This window comes from Lupinus angustifolius, chromosome LG11, assembly GCF_001865875.1.
Source record: "Lupinus angustifolius cultivar Tanjil chromosome LG11, LupAngTanjil_v1.0, whole genome shotgun sequence".
NCBI classification, from domain to species: Eukaryota; Viridiplantae; Streptophyta; class Magnoliopsida; order Fabales; family Fabaceae; genus Lupinus; species Lupinus angustifolius.
This window is the reverse complement of record NC_032019.1, coordinates 4,903,934-4,920,075: the sequence shown is the minus strand read 5'-3', so window position 1 is coordinate 4,920,075 and position 16,142 is coordinate 4,903,934. Positions and strand designations below refer to the sequence as shown.

Sequence of the window (16,142 nt, the reverse complement as noted above, 5' to 3'; positions counted from 1 at the left end):
TTCTCATTTAAAATGAACACAAAATGTCTCCATACTAAGAATATGATTGTGCATAAAGAAGACAGTGACAATAAAATTTGAGTGAATAATGGATACTCCACGTGTACGTATTACCACCACAAGATGAAAAGTGTGGGACCGAGATGATTCTATGAGGGAAAATATCTAGAGTGAAGAGCACCAACAAGCGCAACAACTGTACACTAGGTAGACCCCACCATATCCCGCAAGAATGTAATGAAACATCAAATCAGAAGAAGATAAAGCTTAATCGGTTTTATCCTTTAAATGTCTATTCGGATCGGATATATCCACTTCAACCTGTTTAACTTATTCAGACGAGACTTTTCATAGTAAAAAAGAATTAGAACTAACAATCGCTCATGTACCAAAACAAAGTATCAGACTAATTGGATCGTCAAATTCAGTAATTATATTACTTTTGATTCCACAAAGTGAAGTATATCACGTTTTAAGTAATAGTATATTTTCTTACAAAATTTCTAATTCAAATTCTTACACACGTAAAAAATATGACATATATCATTTCTAATCTTTAATAATATGTTTTTTAATATTAACAAGAGTTTTCTTATCTTTGTTTCTTTTAATAACTGTTTCTCTAACATATGTGACACATATTACTAGGAAGGAGAATATATTATTTTTTAATCATTTCTTTTATTAGCTTAGAGGAAATTACTATGAAAAAACACAAAAAACATACAACATGGTTTTAGCTTTAAATCTAAAAAGAAAGAGATTCCATGCAAGATATTTTTGGCGACTTTCACGGTTGATTACAGGTACAGTAGACAAGAGTAGCTTGGAAATCATTTTCCCCACTTGGCTCCCCACTAAAATAATGCAGAAATTCCAGATATTTTTCTTCCACGTGTCTACTCCTTACAGGCCGAGGTTAATTAATTGTAGTATATTCCTTGTTTTTTATTATATAGTACGGTGTTTGAGATGCAACGATGAAGCAGAGCAACACGAAGATGAAGAATGACAATAATAGTAATTGTGCTGAGGAAATGATTAGGTGGGAGAGGATTTTGCCAAAGATGGTTCTTAGAGTTCTTCTCATTGAACCTGATTATTCTACCCGCCACATCATCGCTGCTCTTCTCCGAAATTGCAGTTATAAAGGTTCTATTTCTTTTTTAATTCATTTTTTTTGTATTTATTATTGTCTTCTTTTCTTCTATTTTTTGGATAATGTATTTGCATTTTTTTCCACAAATGAAAATAGAGGTTAAATTTTGTTATAGAAAAAAATAATGATTGAGTTATTTAACCGGGTAGATTGTAATTCCTTTTGGTTTGGTTTGGTTTGCGATCTATTTGGATTGGATTTTTGGATGGCTTGCTAAAATGAGCCTTCAGTTATGTTCTGCTCTTTTGTTTTGATTCTAGAGAATTTCTTTATGATACTTACGAATGATAAGAACATCCAAATGATGCTTCTGCTTAAGTTAGAGATTATTAGTATCCTTTTGTTGTTTTGGGTGTATGAAAGATGAATTGTATCTTTTGTCTTTATTTTTTAGGGATCTCTGTTGAATATGATATGAGAGGGCACGTTAGAGAGATAAAGATACAATTTACTTTCCTATAATGAATTAAATATGTTTTATTCCTACATCTACACGGGTAAAGCTGATATTAGTCCCCGTTTTTTTGAAGTATTTAATCATATACTTTAGCTCGAAAATGAAGATCAACTCAAGGAACATACTAAATACTGAAAAAAAAGTATATGACAAAGACTAACCGTATGTTTGCGAGTTTCCTTTATGAGGGAAAGGAAATGAGAGACTTCGGAACCATTTAGACTATTTACGACTATTAAGTTTCTCATTTCTTTCCTTTCCAAAATCCAACTCGCAAACAGGTCGTAAGTAACGCGACGTATAAATGTCCAAAAACATATTTAAGCCCCTCTAGAATGACTGTTATTTTACATGAGAGGAATCTAGTATTTTTAGTTTATTGTTTGGATAGATGCAATTTTGGCAATACTCTTGGCGTTTTAAACGCAGCACACTCATTTTAGTCCTCTAAAGCATATACACACCATCACATTGGTATGCATCATATTGTGCTCTTACTGCTCTATAATGATCGAATCCATATGCAGCAATTTAAAATTTGTGGTTTGAATATTATACTATGCTGATCCAATCTCTGTCAGACAATCATATTCGTGGCTATTTTATGGTAGTGGGATTGCTCTCTGAAAGTTAGTTTCTTCAAGTATGTGCGCAGAAGGTGTATGCTTTTTCTGTATAGGATCTTATGAACTTTGTAATGGTGATTTTTTTGTGTAGTTACGGCTGTTCCAGATGGATTAAAGGCGTGGCAGGCATTGAAGAGGAAAGCACCTGACATAGATCTCATATTAACAGAAGTGCAGTTGCCAGCAATATCTGGATTTCCACTCCTCACTTTAATCATGGAACATGACATTTGCAAAAACATTCCTGTTATAAGTATGTTGTCTTCTTAATGTGTGTTCTTAATCTTCATGCTAGTTAAATAAGGCTATTGAGCTCAGGTTTATTCTCTCGAACTTGCAGTGATGTCTTCTCAGGATTCAGTTAGCATGGTTCTTAAATGCATGTCAAAAGGTGCAGCTGATTTTCTTATAAAACCTGTTCGGAGGAATGAGCTTGGGAACTTGTGGCAGCATGTATGGAGAAGACATGCTGTATGTCATATTTTTATAGAAATGTTTTTATATTTTTTTGCTTTGTTGTGGCTTACAAATTTGCATATACTTATCTTTTGTTTCATTCCATTGTATATTGTGTGCACAGATTAGAAGTCCTCCTCAAAATACAACTTTACTACAGAAGAGGCTTAAAACTGCCTCAGAAGACAACTCTGCAAGCAATCAATATAGTGGTTTTGTGGCTTCCGCACAGAAAAATAATGAACGGAGTGAGGCTCAAGTATGTTCCACCTTCCCAATTTTACTAGTTAGTCATCTTGTAAATTGATTCTTAGATATGTCAACTTTCAATTTGGTGTTAAGCGGTTTAGTTTTTATTTACAACAAAAACCAAGCCTTAGTCCTACTAGGAGGAACAATTCTGCCATTTCATCTATCCTACTTGAATCTAATGATTTAGATCCCCCTCGATTTCCTCGTCCTTGTCGTGTTGTAATTTTTAATTCAGCTAATTTTATTTTTGTTCTATCTAAACTTTTTACTCATGTTGGCTTGAGTGACATTCAAGACATGCAACCTAGAAACCTAAAATCCTTTGTACAATGCATAGCCACTGAGCTTGAGGAAAATTATATTTCTAGATAATGTTGGCTTAATGAAATTTCACACAAGCTTCATCTTTTGCCAACTCTTGTGTGCAGAGCACTTACAGATTGCCATTTTTGGAAGCTGAGAGTACATACATGGAAAATATGCCGGATGCGTCCCAGATGAAGAGTTCTTTGAAATTGAGCAACATTGATGTGGTGAAACATGAAGAGTCTACCACATTTGAAAGTGAATCAGCTAAGCATGATAATGGGTCAGGAGGTGTGTAATTCTCTCATCTACGTTTATTCTAATTTGTTGTACTCTTTTTGTTACTGACAGTTGCGTCATCCCATAAAAACATTTACTGCAGAGGAATCAATTACATTTGTTTTAGAGGGTGCGAGTTGCAGCAAAACTTTTAAATCAGCAGATTTAAGACTAGAACAAGACCTTTGCTGTACAGAAAATGAAGACAAAGATGATGTTTTAGGAGTTATGTTAAGCAGAATCGACCCTTATATTAATTTTGAGATCCAAGGGAGCAGTGAGGAACTGGTAGAGCCTTCAAGAGCAGCTATTAACTTGATTGGCACATTTGATAATCGTCGGAATTACCCTGATGAAAACTGTAGGTTGAGTGATGGTAACACAACCAAATTTGATTTTGATACACGATTGGAACTTTCTTTAAGATGTTCTTCTATGAGCTCATGTAAGCAAGCAAATGAAGCATCTGAGGAAAGACAAAGAATGGACCATTCAAATACATCTGCCTTTTCTTGGTTAGTTGATTTTTTTAGTTCTAAACCGATAATACCCAAGACATTTTATGCTATATCTCTTCTAAAAGGTTAGCCTAGTGTAAGAGGCTCTCTACTAGTTGGGTATGGGGAAATTAGATGTACGTAATCTTATTCTCGTAAGCGAAGAGGTTATTTCCAGATACTATATTTCTTATGTAAAGGCAAATTTAAATCTGAAGTTCTTCACTTTATAATTTTTTTACCTTTGCTTTCTTGTTCCCTTCCCAGTCTTTTTTGTGCTCCTTTACATGTAGATCAAGTCTTTCATTCAAAAGCATTTCTCCTACTGACTTATTCAAAAAATCAACATGTGATAATCATTTGTGACTACATAGGATTTCTGATTATGAGTGACAAATTTCTATCTGCAGGTACACTGGTAGTAAGTTATTGCAACCTCTTTTTCCATCACCACCAATTACTTCTGCTATAGTAAACAACACGGTTGGGGGTTCTCATAAATCCCATAAATTATCTAGAAATAGTGTTGACACTTCATATCAGTATGGTGGCACAAATCAAAATCAGGAGAACATGACCACTCTGGTCATTGGTCAGTTTGAACATGTTGAACCAAGATTATCAAACAAGCAATTTGGAATCTTCTCTGGGAATGGGGTTACCTCTGATCTTCCATCTATGGGACATGATAATGTTTTCACTTCTGTTTTATGTGCACAATCTGATGTTCATTCCATATGCAATCCAAAACCAGTATGCCAGGAAGAGAGTTCTTCCTTTCCCACAAGTCAATCCTCTCAATCCAGTCCTGAAAGTCAGAACTCGGAACAACATTGTCACCATTGTGATGAAGCTACGTATACTTCCCGTGATAAAAATGTACATGATAAAAGCAATTTGAATCATGCAAGGCTTGATTCTCCGGCTGCTAGTCAAACTGCTGGTAATACTAGTTTATGCCATGATGGTGCAAATCATATTAATAGTGCACATGGAAACATAGGCAGTGGAAGTGATGGAAATGCTACTTCAAGTGTGGTAACCAAGAACAACCCTCAAATTTTTAGTGACAGTAGTTGCCCTGATTATGGTGGATTTAGAGGAACAAAATCTTATGACTCAAGTCAAAGAGAAGCAGCTCTAGAAAAGTTTCGACTGAAACGAAAAGAAAGATGCTATGAGAAAAAGGTACTACAAGTATGCTAGTTCAATTCCCTCTAAAATTATTCAAATGCGCATCTATGATTTTAGTTAGTCAAAAACTCCTATAGCGTATTTCAGTGAAGATCTCATAATCTGGAATCTGATGACATTCATGTCCAAGTTAACTGGACTGGTCTTTCAAATGCTCATTGCTTGAATTTTTCTTGTACAGGTTCGATATCAAAGCCGGAAAAGACTTGCAGAGCAGCGCCCTCGGGTCAAAGGGCAATTTGTACGCCAAGTTGATTCATAATTGACTTCAAGACTGATTAGTGGTGGGGATTAGCTGTAGGGTATAGTGCCTTTAATGGAATCTGTTTGGTTGAAGTATTGGACAAGTAGGGTTATTGCTAAAGGGTAGTAATTTAGCATACTTAGAGTTTTGTTTTAGCTTGTTATTTTGACTGTCACTTACAAATTTAGGATTGTACTTGTTTAGGGGGTTGCTTACCTTGTGTATATTTTTTATTAACTCAATATTATCAAGAGGCATGCTTATTAAAGTGACAGATTTTTTTATTAACCCAAAAAATGATGTCAAATGCTTGACAAAGATCTAATACACGCTAGCCAATTTTCTAAAGAGCAATGATGTGTGTGGTCATTTGTAAATTTGTCAAAAGCCGTTAACACTATTAGGTACTTCTTTCATCTTTTGTTACATAGATATTTTTCCTTTAAATTAATTAAAATTAAGTTAGGCATGCATACTCTTCATCACTTGATAGCATTAAACCATTATATTCGCAAATTAACTAAATGTGAGATTCTCTAATTTTATATACAACTTTGCAATTTGTATAACTTAAATTATCATAGAAACAATTGTCACTAAAATCTATATATACTTCACTTAAAAATACGAAATATCTCAACACACATTCATACTTGCATGAAGAATATGTTGTGTTTATGCGTGCTTATGAATTGAAAAGTTTTGTTTTCATATATCTTCAAGGTGGTCTGTATATGAAAGTTGCAGAGACTTTGTCTGACTAATTCTCAGGAAAGTCGTTAAGTAATAATGTGGCCATATTATAATTCATTTGAAGGCTCCAAAAAAGGAATTTTGGAGCCTTATATTTTCCTCGGGTCTTGTTTACAAAACTTGTTAAAATCAAGCAACAGAAAAATGTTTTGGAAATGATTTGATTTCCTTTGCTTGTTGCTAGTACTATATTTTTTTGAAGTTTAAGTGAGTTTGATCTGGATGTTTATTAAGATCAGTACAAGCCTTACAACTCTGTGAGTACTTATAGATGTAGTAATAGATCATCCATCATACAGAGGATGATAAAAGTTGTTTTCTTTAACTACCAAATGTATTACCTTACTTTTCTTTTAATAAGTAATTAATCTTTTTCGGGATTCGTGATTGTCTCTCCCAATAAATATCGCTTGCAGAATGGGAGAAGGGATATTTTATCAAAGACTTTCAACCATGGTTGTCAAAACCTGAGGGACATGGTCCATTAGACAATGAGTGGTCCTTCTTGGTGATGGGTAAGGGTATTAATTGAATTTGTGGTTGTATCGGTTAAACCTTGGATAATCCATCAAAATTGGTTAAGACTTAAGACTTTAGAATGGGTTAAATTAGATTAACCAGGTTATGGAAAATCGATTTTTTTCTTGCAAATTTTTTAAATTAAGAAGAGTGAAAAACCAAAAAATAAAGTTGATTGATGTATTTCTCACTTATGTTCCAGGTTTATATAACACATGAGTACAAATGAAGATTAGCTATCCCAAAACATATTAACAAAAATTGAATAACGAGAACAAAATTAAAGTACTATTTATGCAGTGTAAAAATTTATAGACAATCAATATATTATCCATTATTTATCCATATTACATTTTTAAGAGTTAATAATGATTGAAAATGAAAAATAAATAATTGACTTATAGTATATAAAACTTTTATATTTTTTATACATGCATTTTTTTCTCTTAACATGTTAATTTTTAATGTGTATCAAAATTTTATAAAATAAAATGGGGATAAATAATCTTCATTCATGTGAATCGGCTCTTCCATGGGTGGACATCTGCTGTCCCATAAAAGTGTACCATTTAATGTATCACTACTCTAATTTTATATACAACTTTGCAATTTGTATAACTTAAATTATCATAGAAACAATTGTCACTAAAATCTATATATACTTCACTTAAAAATACGAAATATCTCAACACACATTCATACTTGCATGAAGAATATGTTGTGTTTATGCGTGCTTATGAATTGAAAAGTTTTGTTTTCATATATCTTCAAGGTGGTCTGTATATGAAAGTTGCAGAGACTTTGTCTGACTAATTCTCAGGAAAGTCGTTAAGTAATAATGTGGCCATATTATAATTCATTTGAAGGCTCCAAAAAAGGAATTTTGGAGCCTTATATTTTCCTCGGGTCTTGTTTACAAAACTTGTTAAAATCAAGCAACAGAAAAATGTTTTGGAAATGATTTGATTTCCTTTGCTTGTTGCTAGTACTATATTTTTTTGAAGTTTAAGTGAGTTTGATCTGGATGTTTATTAAGATCAGTACAAGCCTTACAACTCTGTGAGTACTTATAGATGTAGTAATAGATCATCCATCATACAGAGGATGATAAAAGTTGTTTTCTTTAACTACCAAATGTATTACCTTACTTTTCTTTTAATAAGTAATTAATCTTTTTCGGGATTCGTGATTGTCTCTCCCAATAAATATCGCTTGCAGAATGGGAGAAGGGATATTTTATCAAAGACTTTCAACCATGGTTGTCAAAACCTGAGGGACATGGTCCATTAGACAATGAGTGGTCCTTCTTGGTGATGGGTAAGGGTATTAATTGAATTTGTGGTTGTATCGGTTAAACCTTGGATAATCCATCAAAATTGGTTAAGACTTAAGACTTTAGAATGGGTTAAATTAGATTAACCAGGTTATGGAAAATCGATTTTTTTCTTGCAAATTTTTTAAATTAAGAAGAGTGAAAAACCAAAAAATAAAGTTGATTGATGTATTTCTCACTTATGTTCCAGGTTTATATAACACATGAGTACAAATGAAGATTAGCTATCCCAAAACATATTAACAAAAATTGAATAACGAGAACAAAATTAAAGTACTATTTATGCAGTGTAAAAATTTATAGACAATCAATATATTATCCATTATTTATCCATATTACATTTTTAAGAGTTAATAATGATTGAAAATGAAAAATAAATAATTGACTTATAGTATATAAAACTTTTATATTTTTTATACATGCATTTTTTTCTCTTAACATGTTAATTTTTAATGTGTATCAAAATTTTATAAAATAAAATGGGGATAAATAATCTTCATTCATGTGAATCGGCTCTTCCATGGGTGGACATCTGCTGTCCCATAAAAGTGTACCATTTAATGTATCACTACTTATGATTGGTTAGAAAAATATTTAATATTTAATTTTTTAACTTAAATACATTTTTTCAACCAATTACAAGCTGTGCACATAAAGTAAAGGAATACTTTTAATAGTACAAAAAAAATGAACAATTTATAAGATAGTCATATAATAGAACTCATGCTAGGAACTCATCTTCCAAGTTGTTAGTAGTGGACAATGATTGCTTAGTAGTACAGACAAAGGGCACATGCCAAAGTGTACCTGCCCTAAGAGGAACGGCATCTACAGTCACACTAAACCCATTAAACAACTATTCACCACAATCGTCTTCAGCCAAAGGTGGGCTTTTTTTATTGATATATGGAAAATCATGTTGTGCTCCGAAAGAAAATGTGTATTTGAAATGGAGGCATAAATGTGGTATTCCACTTCTTCCTATAAAGTAGAAAAGGGGCATGTTTTATGAGAAGGAGATCATCTCTCATACTACAAAATTCAATATAAGATGATAATTGTCACATGCATGTGATCAAATAAAAAATCTAATAACCATAATTTTAAGTTAGTTTTAATGAAAAAAAATATTTCCTATTTTCTCATATTCCAGTAGTAGAATCTTCAAGGACCATAAAGGAGTTCAACTCTATTTTTTCATGTGCTGATTTGCTTTGGTATTTTCACATATAAGATGTCACGGATGAGTTGTTAACTATTTGTTAATTGTTTGACTTTGCAATAAAATATTTAAAAATTTATAAAGAAAACCAATAAGAAAATAAAATGGTTAACAATTCATGTAAGGTAATCATGCCTTATAAAATGTAAGTAGTAATGCCCCTAATAAATCAATTACCAAGAGAAAAGGAAATACATGAAACTGAGTGCCTTATACGACAGAATATAATACTTCCTGGTAGGGCAGTGAAGGCGTGAGTTGTTGGATTGCAATCCAAGGAAAAAAATGACACATTTGTTGGATTGACCCTGCACAAGGTTTTCTTTATTGAACAAAGATCTCATATTCCAAAAAAAAATCATATCTTCATATATTCATTTTTCTAGTTAATCAAATACTGATAATTAATATAAAAATGTTCGTTTATATTTTGTAACATTTCCTTTTAATTAAATATCACTTTCTAATTAAACAAGGATACAAAATGGAATATTAAAATCTTCTTGAATCTTTATTAGTCCTTTATCAAAGTTGAGTTGGAGAATTTCTGCAAAGATACTGATTGTGCCTTGATATTCAGAAGAATGGATAACGTTTGTAGCTTTTGAGGCCAACGATTTATATGGCATTTTCCCCTCTTCATATCCATACCTGGTTGATACCATGTTATCCAAATCTACATAGTTAGCTAAAAAATCAGCTACCATCCACACTTATCTCTCAACTTATCTAGAATGTCAATCCTTATTAATGAAGTTGAAATTCAGAAAACTTTGTTGTGATTATTCTGTACGGATAAAACTGATATTACATTCTTCGATAAGAATATATTATCTCAAATTATGTCCCAAACCAATGATAATGAAAAAAAATTGGAAAATAAATGAAAAAATGTATTTTTTAGTTGACATAACATGATTTATTGATTTGGAATACTATTTGGGACAATAAATCATTATAGTGTATACTTAGTTTGAGTCTTAGGCACGTGGCATAAAGCCCCAGTCCAAAATTTGATAATTATTTATGACCAAAATCCAGAGATGCAATGTCTGGCATGCATGTAAATGAGACAAGGACGGTTGGATATATTTGTGAATTGTGAAAGGTTGATTTGAACTACCTCTCTATTCTGGACTTTAGAACATTATGGCGCAACCAGATACCAAAAATACATGATAGAAACTGTTATATGCTTTGTATAACATGAAACGAGACTGATAAATGTTATGAGTGTCACAAAATTAGCACACATGATCAATAAAATGCATTTATTTGCATGTTTAAATATTTCAAAAGGAAGAATGTACTTTTGGAATGATATACTCTGAATATTTAGAATGATACATATTTTTTAGCCTGAGGGTCTTAGATAATAATGATTGAAGAGGTTTCATTCTTAAATCACATAGAGATGTCCTTAAAATTAAAACCAAATAAAGAGAAATATAGTTATTCAAATTTATTTTTCAGATTGACAAATTAGTCCGGGTTAAGATATATGAACCCAAAAAAATGTACAAATGAAAAAGCAAAGATTAAGTTAAACTTTCATGGCCCCTTAAGAAAAAAAAAGTTTTGTGACAAAAGTGAGAGTCCATTGGGCTAAACAACGTCATTTTAAATAGACTGCTCACTGTTTGCAGGAATTGGAACCTTATTGCCTTTTATCTTTCTTTTTAAATATATTATTTCTTAGCTATAAGTAAGTTATTAGCCTTTAGCAGCCAAAAAATAGATACATTTACATCAAGTTAATAAAATTTTTATATAATATAAATCTAATCAACCATTTGTCTCTATCATAGAGATCTAATATAATAAATTTCACAAAAATCCAAAATTGCTTACTAATATATCTGTATTCAAAATATTAATGTATTTGAAATGTATGAAAATTGAAAATATTTGACTATATATATTAATGTTTAAATATTCTTGAATTTATGGCAAATGATTTAAATTAAATATAGTTATTAATCAGTGGATGAGTCAACGTAATTTATATTTAATATGAAAATCATTAGTGATATGAGAATTGACATAATTTAACTTAGTATAAACAAATCCGTAGTAATATATTTATATTAATATTATTTACTTTACAATTTAAATTGTAAATATATTTCATCTTTAGCTTGTGATTATTCCATTTTATGTTTTGACAATTCCATAATGTTCAAACTTATACATTACCTTAATATGTCTGGTTGACTAGATTAGATTCATCCTTGAGGTGCTACTGGAGTTGGATTCAGGTCCAAGACAAAAACTCTATTGAACTATTGAGTTGAATTCAAAATAAATTAATCTAGAATAAAGCCATCTCATTGCCACTTCTACTAAATGTTAGCAAAATTTTAGCACAAGAGATTTACAAATAAATACAACAATAGGAAAACAATGCATATACCGATACTGTAGGAATTATGTATACTATTATTATGTTATTTATAATTTTTTTATTAATGACTTTTAAAAAAGAAATAATCAAAATAAATGATAATTTTGTAATTAGTAGAATAGCATTACATTACTCTGTTTTGTATGGTAGAGATCATCTCTATTAACGGAGATGGAGAGCTAAGTTAGACAATAATACATAAAAAATATGTGTAATAACACTTTTATTATTTTATTTATCATAAAATTACATTTTTATGATCGAAAATATAAATAAAAACAAGTAATTGTGGATCCTTGTTCTAACATATTAACCAAGTATTTTACCTTGTTACATTGCGGTACTATCTTACATGGGAGAGAGTGAAACAGAAATGGTGGAGAGTCCCACACGCTGTTGGACAAATCTGCCACCGCCAATAATGCTTAGGACCTTCTAAACCAGACACACACACACACACCTCTCTCTCTCTCTCTCTCTCTCTCTCTCTCACACACACACCAACTCCCCCTCACACTTTCATATGCATATCTACTAGTATAGTACTATATCTCTTCCAAATCCTTTTCATAATTTTCCACCTTTCATTTCTTACCGCATTCCTCTCTCTACTGTTTCAAGGATTAAACTCACTCCAATCCCTTTGTGTTTGTGTGTTGTGACTTGAGTACTTGTTCCAAGAACAACATTTATTATATTATTATACATTTATACTATATTCTATATAAGTAAGCGAGTATCCTCCACTCCTCCAGCATCATCATCATATAAACAAAAGAATGCATGTGTTGCTTAATATGGGGTCTCGTTCTGCTTCTACTTGGGGATTACATTTATTACTATTCTTTTGTTAGTATCAACATTACTGCTATATAGAATGTTGGTCACCCCTCAGAAAAATAGCAAAAGATAAGGTATCAGCATAACTTAAGAGAAAGAGAACAAGGTAGCATTTAAGATACTCACCTTCTCAACTCAGCATTTTTGATGGATAGGCTTCAAGGACCTGGCCCCCTCAATTCCTGTGTACGTATTACACTGTTACTTATTCCTATTACTATTACTACTTTCTTTTCTTCTTCCATCTTCCTTCTCTTTTTCTCAAATCCTATTTTTAGAATCTAGAAAAGTGACTCCATTTACTCTAATAAACCCTTGCATTGAATGCATCATATTACTATTTTTCTGAAAATGTATCTGTCTGCCAACTTGTTCTGCTCTCTTCACATTCCACTTCGCTTCTTTTTTTGCTCACTTTTCATCCATAGACTTACCCTTTTATCCATTCTGACCCAACCCCCAAATCCTTCAACGGAACCTTACATTCCTTCCTTTTTTAAAGGGTTTGGTGTCAAAGTGAAATCCACCTAATAAATCATTTCATTTTCTTTTCTATTTTCTGAATTAACACATAAATCCAACTATACTTTCATTTTCTTGCAGTTCAAAGGTGACCATTTTGAAGTGAATCGTTTTGAGCAAGATTTGGTTAATGCACAAAGCTTGAGATTTGTGGAAGATGAACAACAATTTATGATATCAAGTTTAGAGGATAACATGCCATTCTTGCAAATGCTTCAAAGCGTGGAGTCTACTCCACACATTTTCCCTTTCAAGGAGCCAAGTTTTAGAACAATTCTGAGTCTCCAAAACATGAAGAAACAACAACCATGGGAAAGTACGGCCTACATTCCAATAATGGAGACTCAGGTTCAAGCAGCAATGGAACTTGAGAGTTGTGTGACACATGACATATTGGAGATGCAGTCACCAATGAAATCTGAAAGCAATGAACTTCAACAACACACACCTTCATGTGTCGAGAAAATGATGAGTTATGATGAGTGCAACCATGTTATTATTGCAAATGCAAACACACAATCATGCCATAAAACTCAGATAGCTACAAGGGAGAAAAGGAAGAGAAAGAGAACAAGACCAACTAAGAACAAAGAAGACGTGGAGAATCAACGCATGACTCACATTGCTGTCGAACGCAATAGGAGACGCCAAATGAATGACCATCTCAGTGTTCTAAGATCTCTCGTGCCCCCTTCCTACATTCAAAGGGTATGTTAAAGTTATCTTTCTGAAATATCGAGCCAGACCCAGATCTTCAAATTCCTTTATTTTGCCTTATCCATGTTAAAAATTTAATCTTTTTATGTTTTAGTTCAACTTTTTTGTATTGATATATTGAATTGTTTCATGGGATAGGGTGACCAAGCTTCTATAATTGGAGGTGCAATTGATTTTGTGAAGGAGTTGGAGCAGTTGCTTCAATCACTTGAAGCACAGAAAATGGTGAGAAAGAATGAAGAGAGTGGTAGTGGTAATGGTTCTTATTCAAGTGGGTTGTGTAAGCCAGCGGGGTCATTATCAAGTGAAGAAGCGAAGTTTGGGGATGAAGTGAGGGCAGAAATGAAGTCAAATTTGGGGCACATAGAGGTTACTTTGATTCAAACCCATGTTAACTTGAAAATTGAGTGCCAAAGGAGGCATGGTCAATTAATAAAGGCCATTCTTGCTTTAGAAGACCTTAGACTAACTATTCTGCACCTCAACATTACCTCCACCGTGACTTCTGTCCTATACTCTTTCAATCTCAAGGTATCACTTTGTATTTTCTATCTTTTTTCTTATTCTATGCTATTTGATTTGACTCATCACAACTCAATTCTATGTGCATAATAATAATAAAATATATTCATTATTATCTAATCTAAAATATATTCATTATTATCTAATATAAAATATATTCATTCTTATCTAATCTATGAATAAATCCAACTTACATCAATCATGTATGATAGTACCGTACTAATTGAAATGTATAATTTGTTTTTTTTATTGGTCAACTCGCCGCTTGAAAGTGGAATCAAGTCAGTGTAGTATACTGTTATTTTTTCTGACTTCAATATAATCAAAGCAAAATCTGGTTCTCTTTCCATCATTATTTCCCATCAACAAAAAATTATTTATTTTGCATAAACTACCTTATATGACTAATATATTCATTTTGATGTACAACACTACAACCAAATGAACCAACCATGACATTTGTAAGTTGTAATAAATGAATAATGGAGTTGGCATGTTGTATTGGTGATGCAGATTGAAGAAGAGTGCAAGCTAAGTTCAGCAAATGATATTGCAGAAGCAGTTCATCAAATATTCAACTTCATTAATGGTAACTAGCTTTAACCTTAGGGGAGATTGTAGCAGAAGAATAAAGTACAAATCATTGCAAATGAAGATGGCACAGAGTGGATGGGAAACGGGGAACATAAGGCACTCAAATATTGTCTACATCTATATACATCAATGTGAAATGTATCATGTTAGGTAGCTAGAGGTAGAGGGTACTAGTAACTAACAGAATATAGAGCATATGCTATGTTATTTAATTTAATTTGATGCTCGTCTTATATAGTTTGTGTTAATTTAATTATCAGGATGATAAAATTGTATAATTGTTGTTTGTTTAATGTTTAATTTAATTTGTTTGTTAATTTCTATGTGAATTAGAATTTGGGTTGATGGTGGTATGATAGTGGGGGTGGGTCCCAACATGTTTCCATGAAGAAGAAGACCCACTTTCGATTCTCATAATTTCAAGGAAGGGAATGATGCTTATCTTTTTATATTGACTTTGGGTGATCTTTGTGTACTATAAATTATATGTGTTTGCACACTTTCTGCTTGGTTCTTTTTGGCCTTGAGTTCACACAGTGAGTCAATTTGCTGGGGTCTAACGAAATAAATAATCAAGCAAATGGAACAGTGAAGGTCCTCCAGTAATTAACCTAAGTAATATTCTAACTAAGGATTGGTTATTTTATGATATATAATGTGGGTGTTAAAGATTTTTAATATTATCAATCATGGAAATTCTAAAAAAGTTATAAATAGTGAAATATCATTGATTTACGGTTGAAAAATATATACATTAAGGTATATGTATCACACGGAGGAATAAGGATATGCCAACCCAAACTATAATATCTGCATTTTCAACTCTCATAAAAAAAATAATAGAGTTGGAAGCATGGTGTGATAAAAAAAGGACAATACACAGTCATGCCATTCCTTGTTTGTTTCAACTAAAATATATATTCTCTTGAAATTGTTAAAATGAAATTCTTACCATTTGAGCATTTCACAACAATAGCATTATTTTTTGTGTTTTCTTCCCCTCTTGGAATTCATATAAAATGACCAAAGAGAGTTGAGAATGAATTAACAGCAAACCATATAAGGTGAGACAAAGAATGGCACCCTCCTTAATTCAACTGCCAGGTTTGAAAATGTATTATTTTTTGCTTACAAAACTGCTCGTGCAATTTTATTTTCATTGGCATCATTCCAATGAGAAAAAGGCAAAATAATAGTGTGACGTGGTGGAAAATTCCTTAGTGAAAGGTGTTTGACAAGAAGCTAT

The 16,142-nt window shown here is 32.1% G+C and overlaps 2 protein-coding genes across 6 annotated transcripts; both read left to right on the top strand.

Moving 5' to 3' along the window:
- Positions 748-5,561, top strand: LOC109360983 (two-component response regulator-like APRR3). Of its 4 annotated transcripts, none has more exons than XM_019606243.1 (8): positions 748-1,152; positions 2,334-2,495; positions 2,583-2,710; positions 2,823-2,957; positions 3,379-3,547; positions 3,624-4,050; positions 4,443-5,220; positions 5,408-5,561. In XM_019606243.1, exons 1-8 carry the CDS (start codon positions 981-983, stop codon positions 5,486-5,488), a joined length of 2,052 nt encoding a protein of 683 aa, XP_019461788.1. In that variant the 5' UTR covers positions 748-980; the 3' UTR covers positions 5,489-5,561. The 4 variants fall into 4 exon arrangements, with proteins under 4 accessions (XP_019461788.1, XP_019461787.1, XP_019461790.1 ...); XM_019606242.1 differs by having other exon boundaries at positions 2,583-2,713; XM_019606245.1 differs by having other exon boundaries at positions 749-1,152; positions 2,583-2,713; positions 3,732-4,050.
- LOC109361214 (transcription factor bHLH67-like) lies at positions 12,226-15,218 on the top strand. Of its 2 annotated transcripts, XR_002109277.1 has the most exons (5): positions 12,226-12,727; positions 13,145-13,771; positions 13,919-14,311; positions 14,816-14,951; positions 15,061-15,218. XR_002109277.1 is itself a non-coding variant. In XM_019606590.1 (4 exons), the coding sequence occupies exons 1-4, from the start codon at positions 12,689-12,691 to the stop codon at positions 14,897-14,899; spliced, it is 1,143 nt and encodes a 380-aa protein (XP_019462135.1). In that variant the 5' UTR covers positions 12,227-12,688; the 3' UTR covers positions 14,900-15,218. The 2 variants fall into 2 exon arrangements, 1 of the variants encoding a protein (XP_019462135.1); XM_019606590.1 differs by having other exon boundaries at positions 12,227-12,727; positions 14,816-15,218.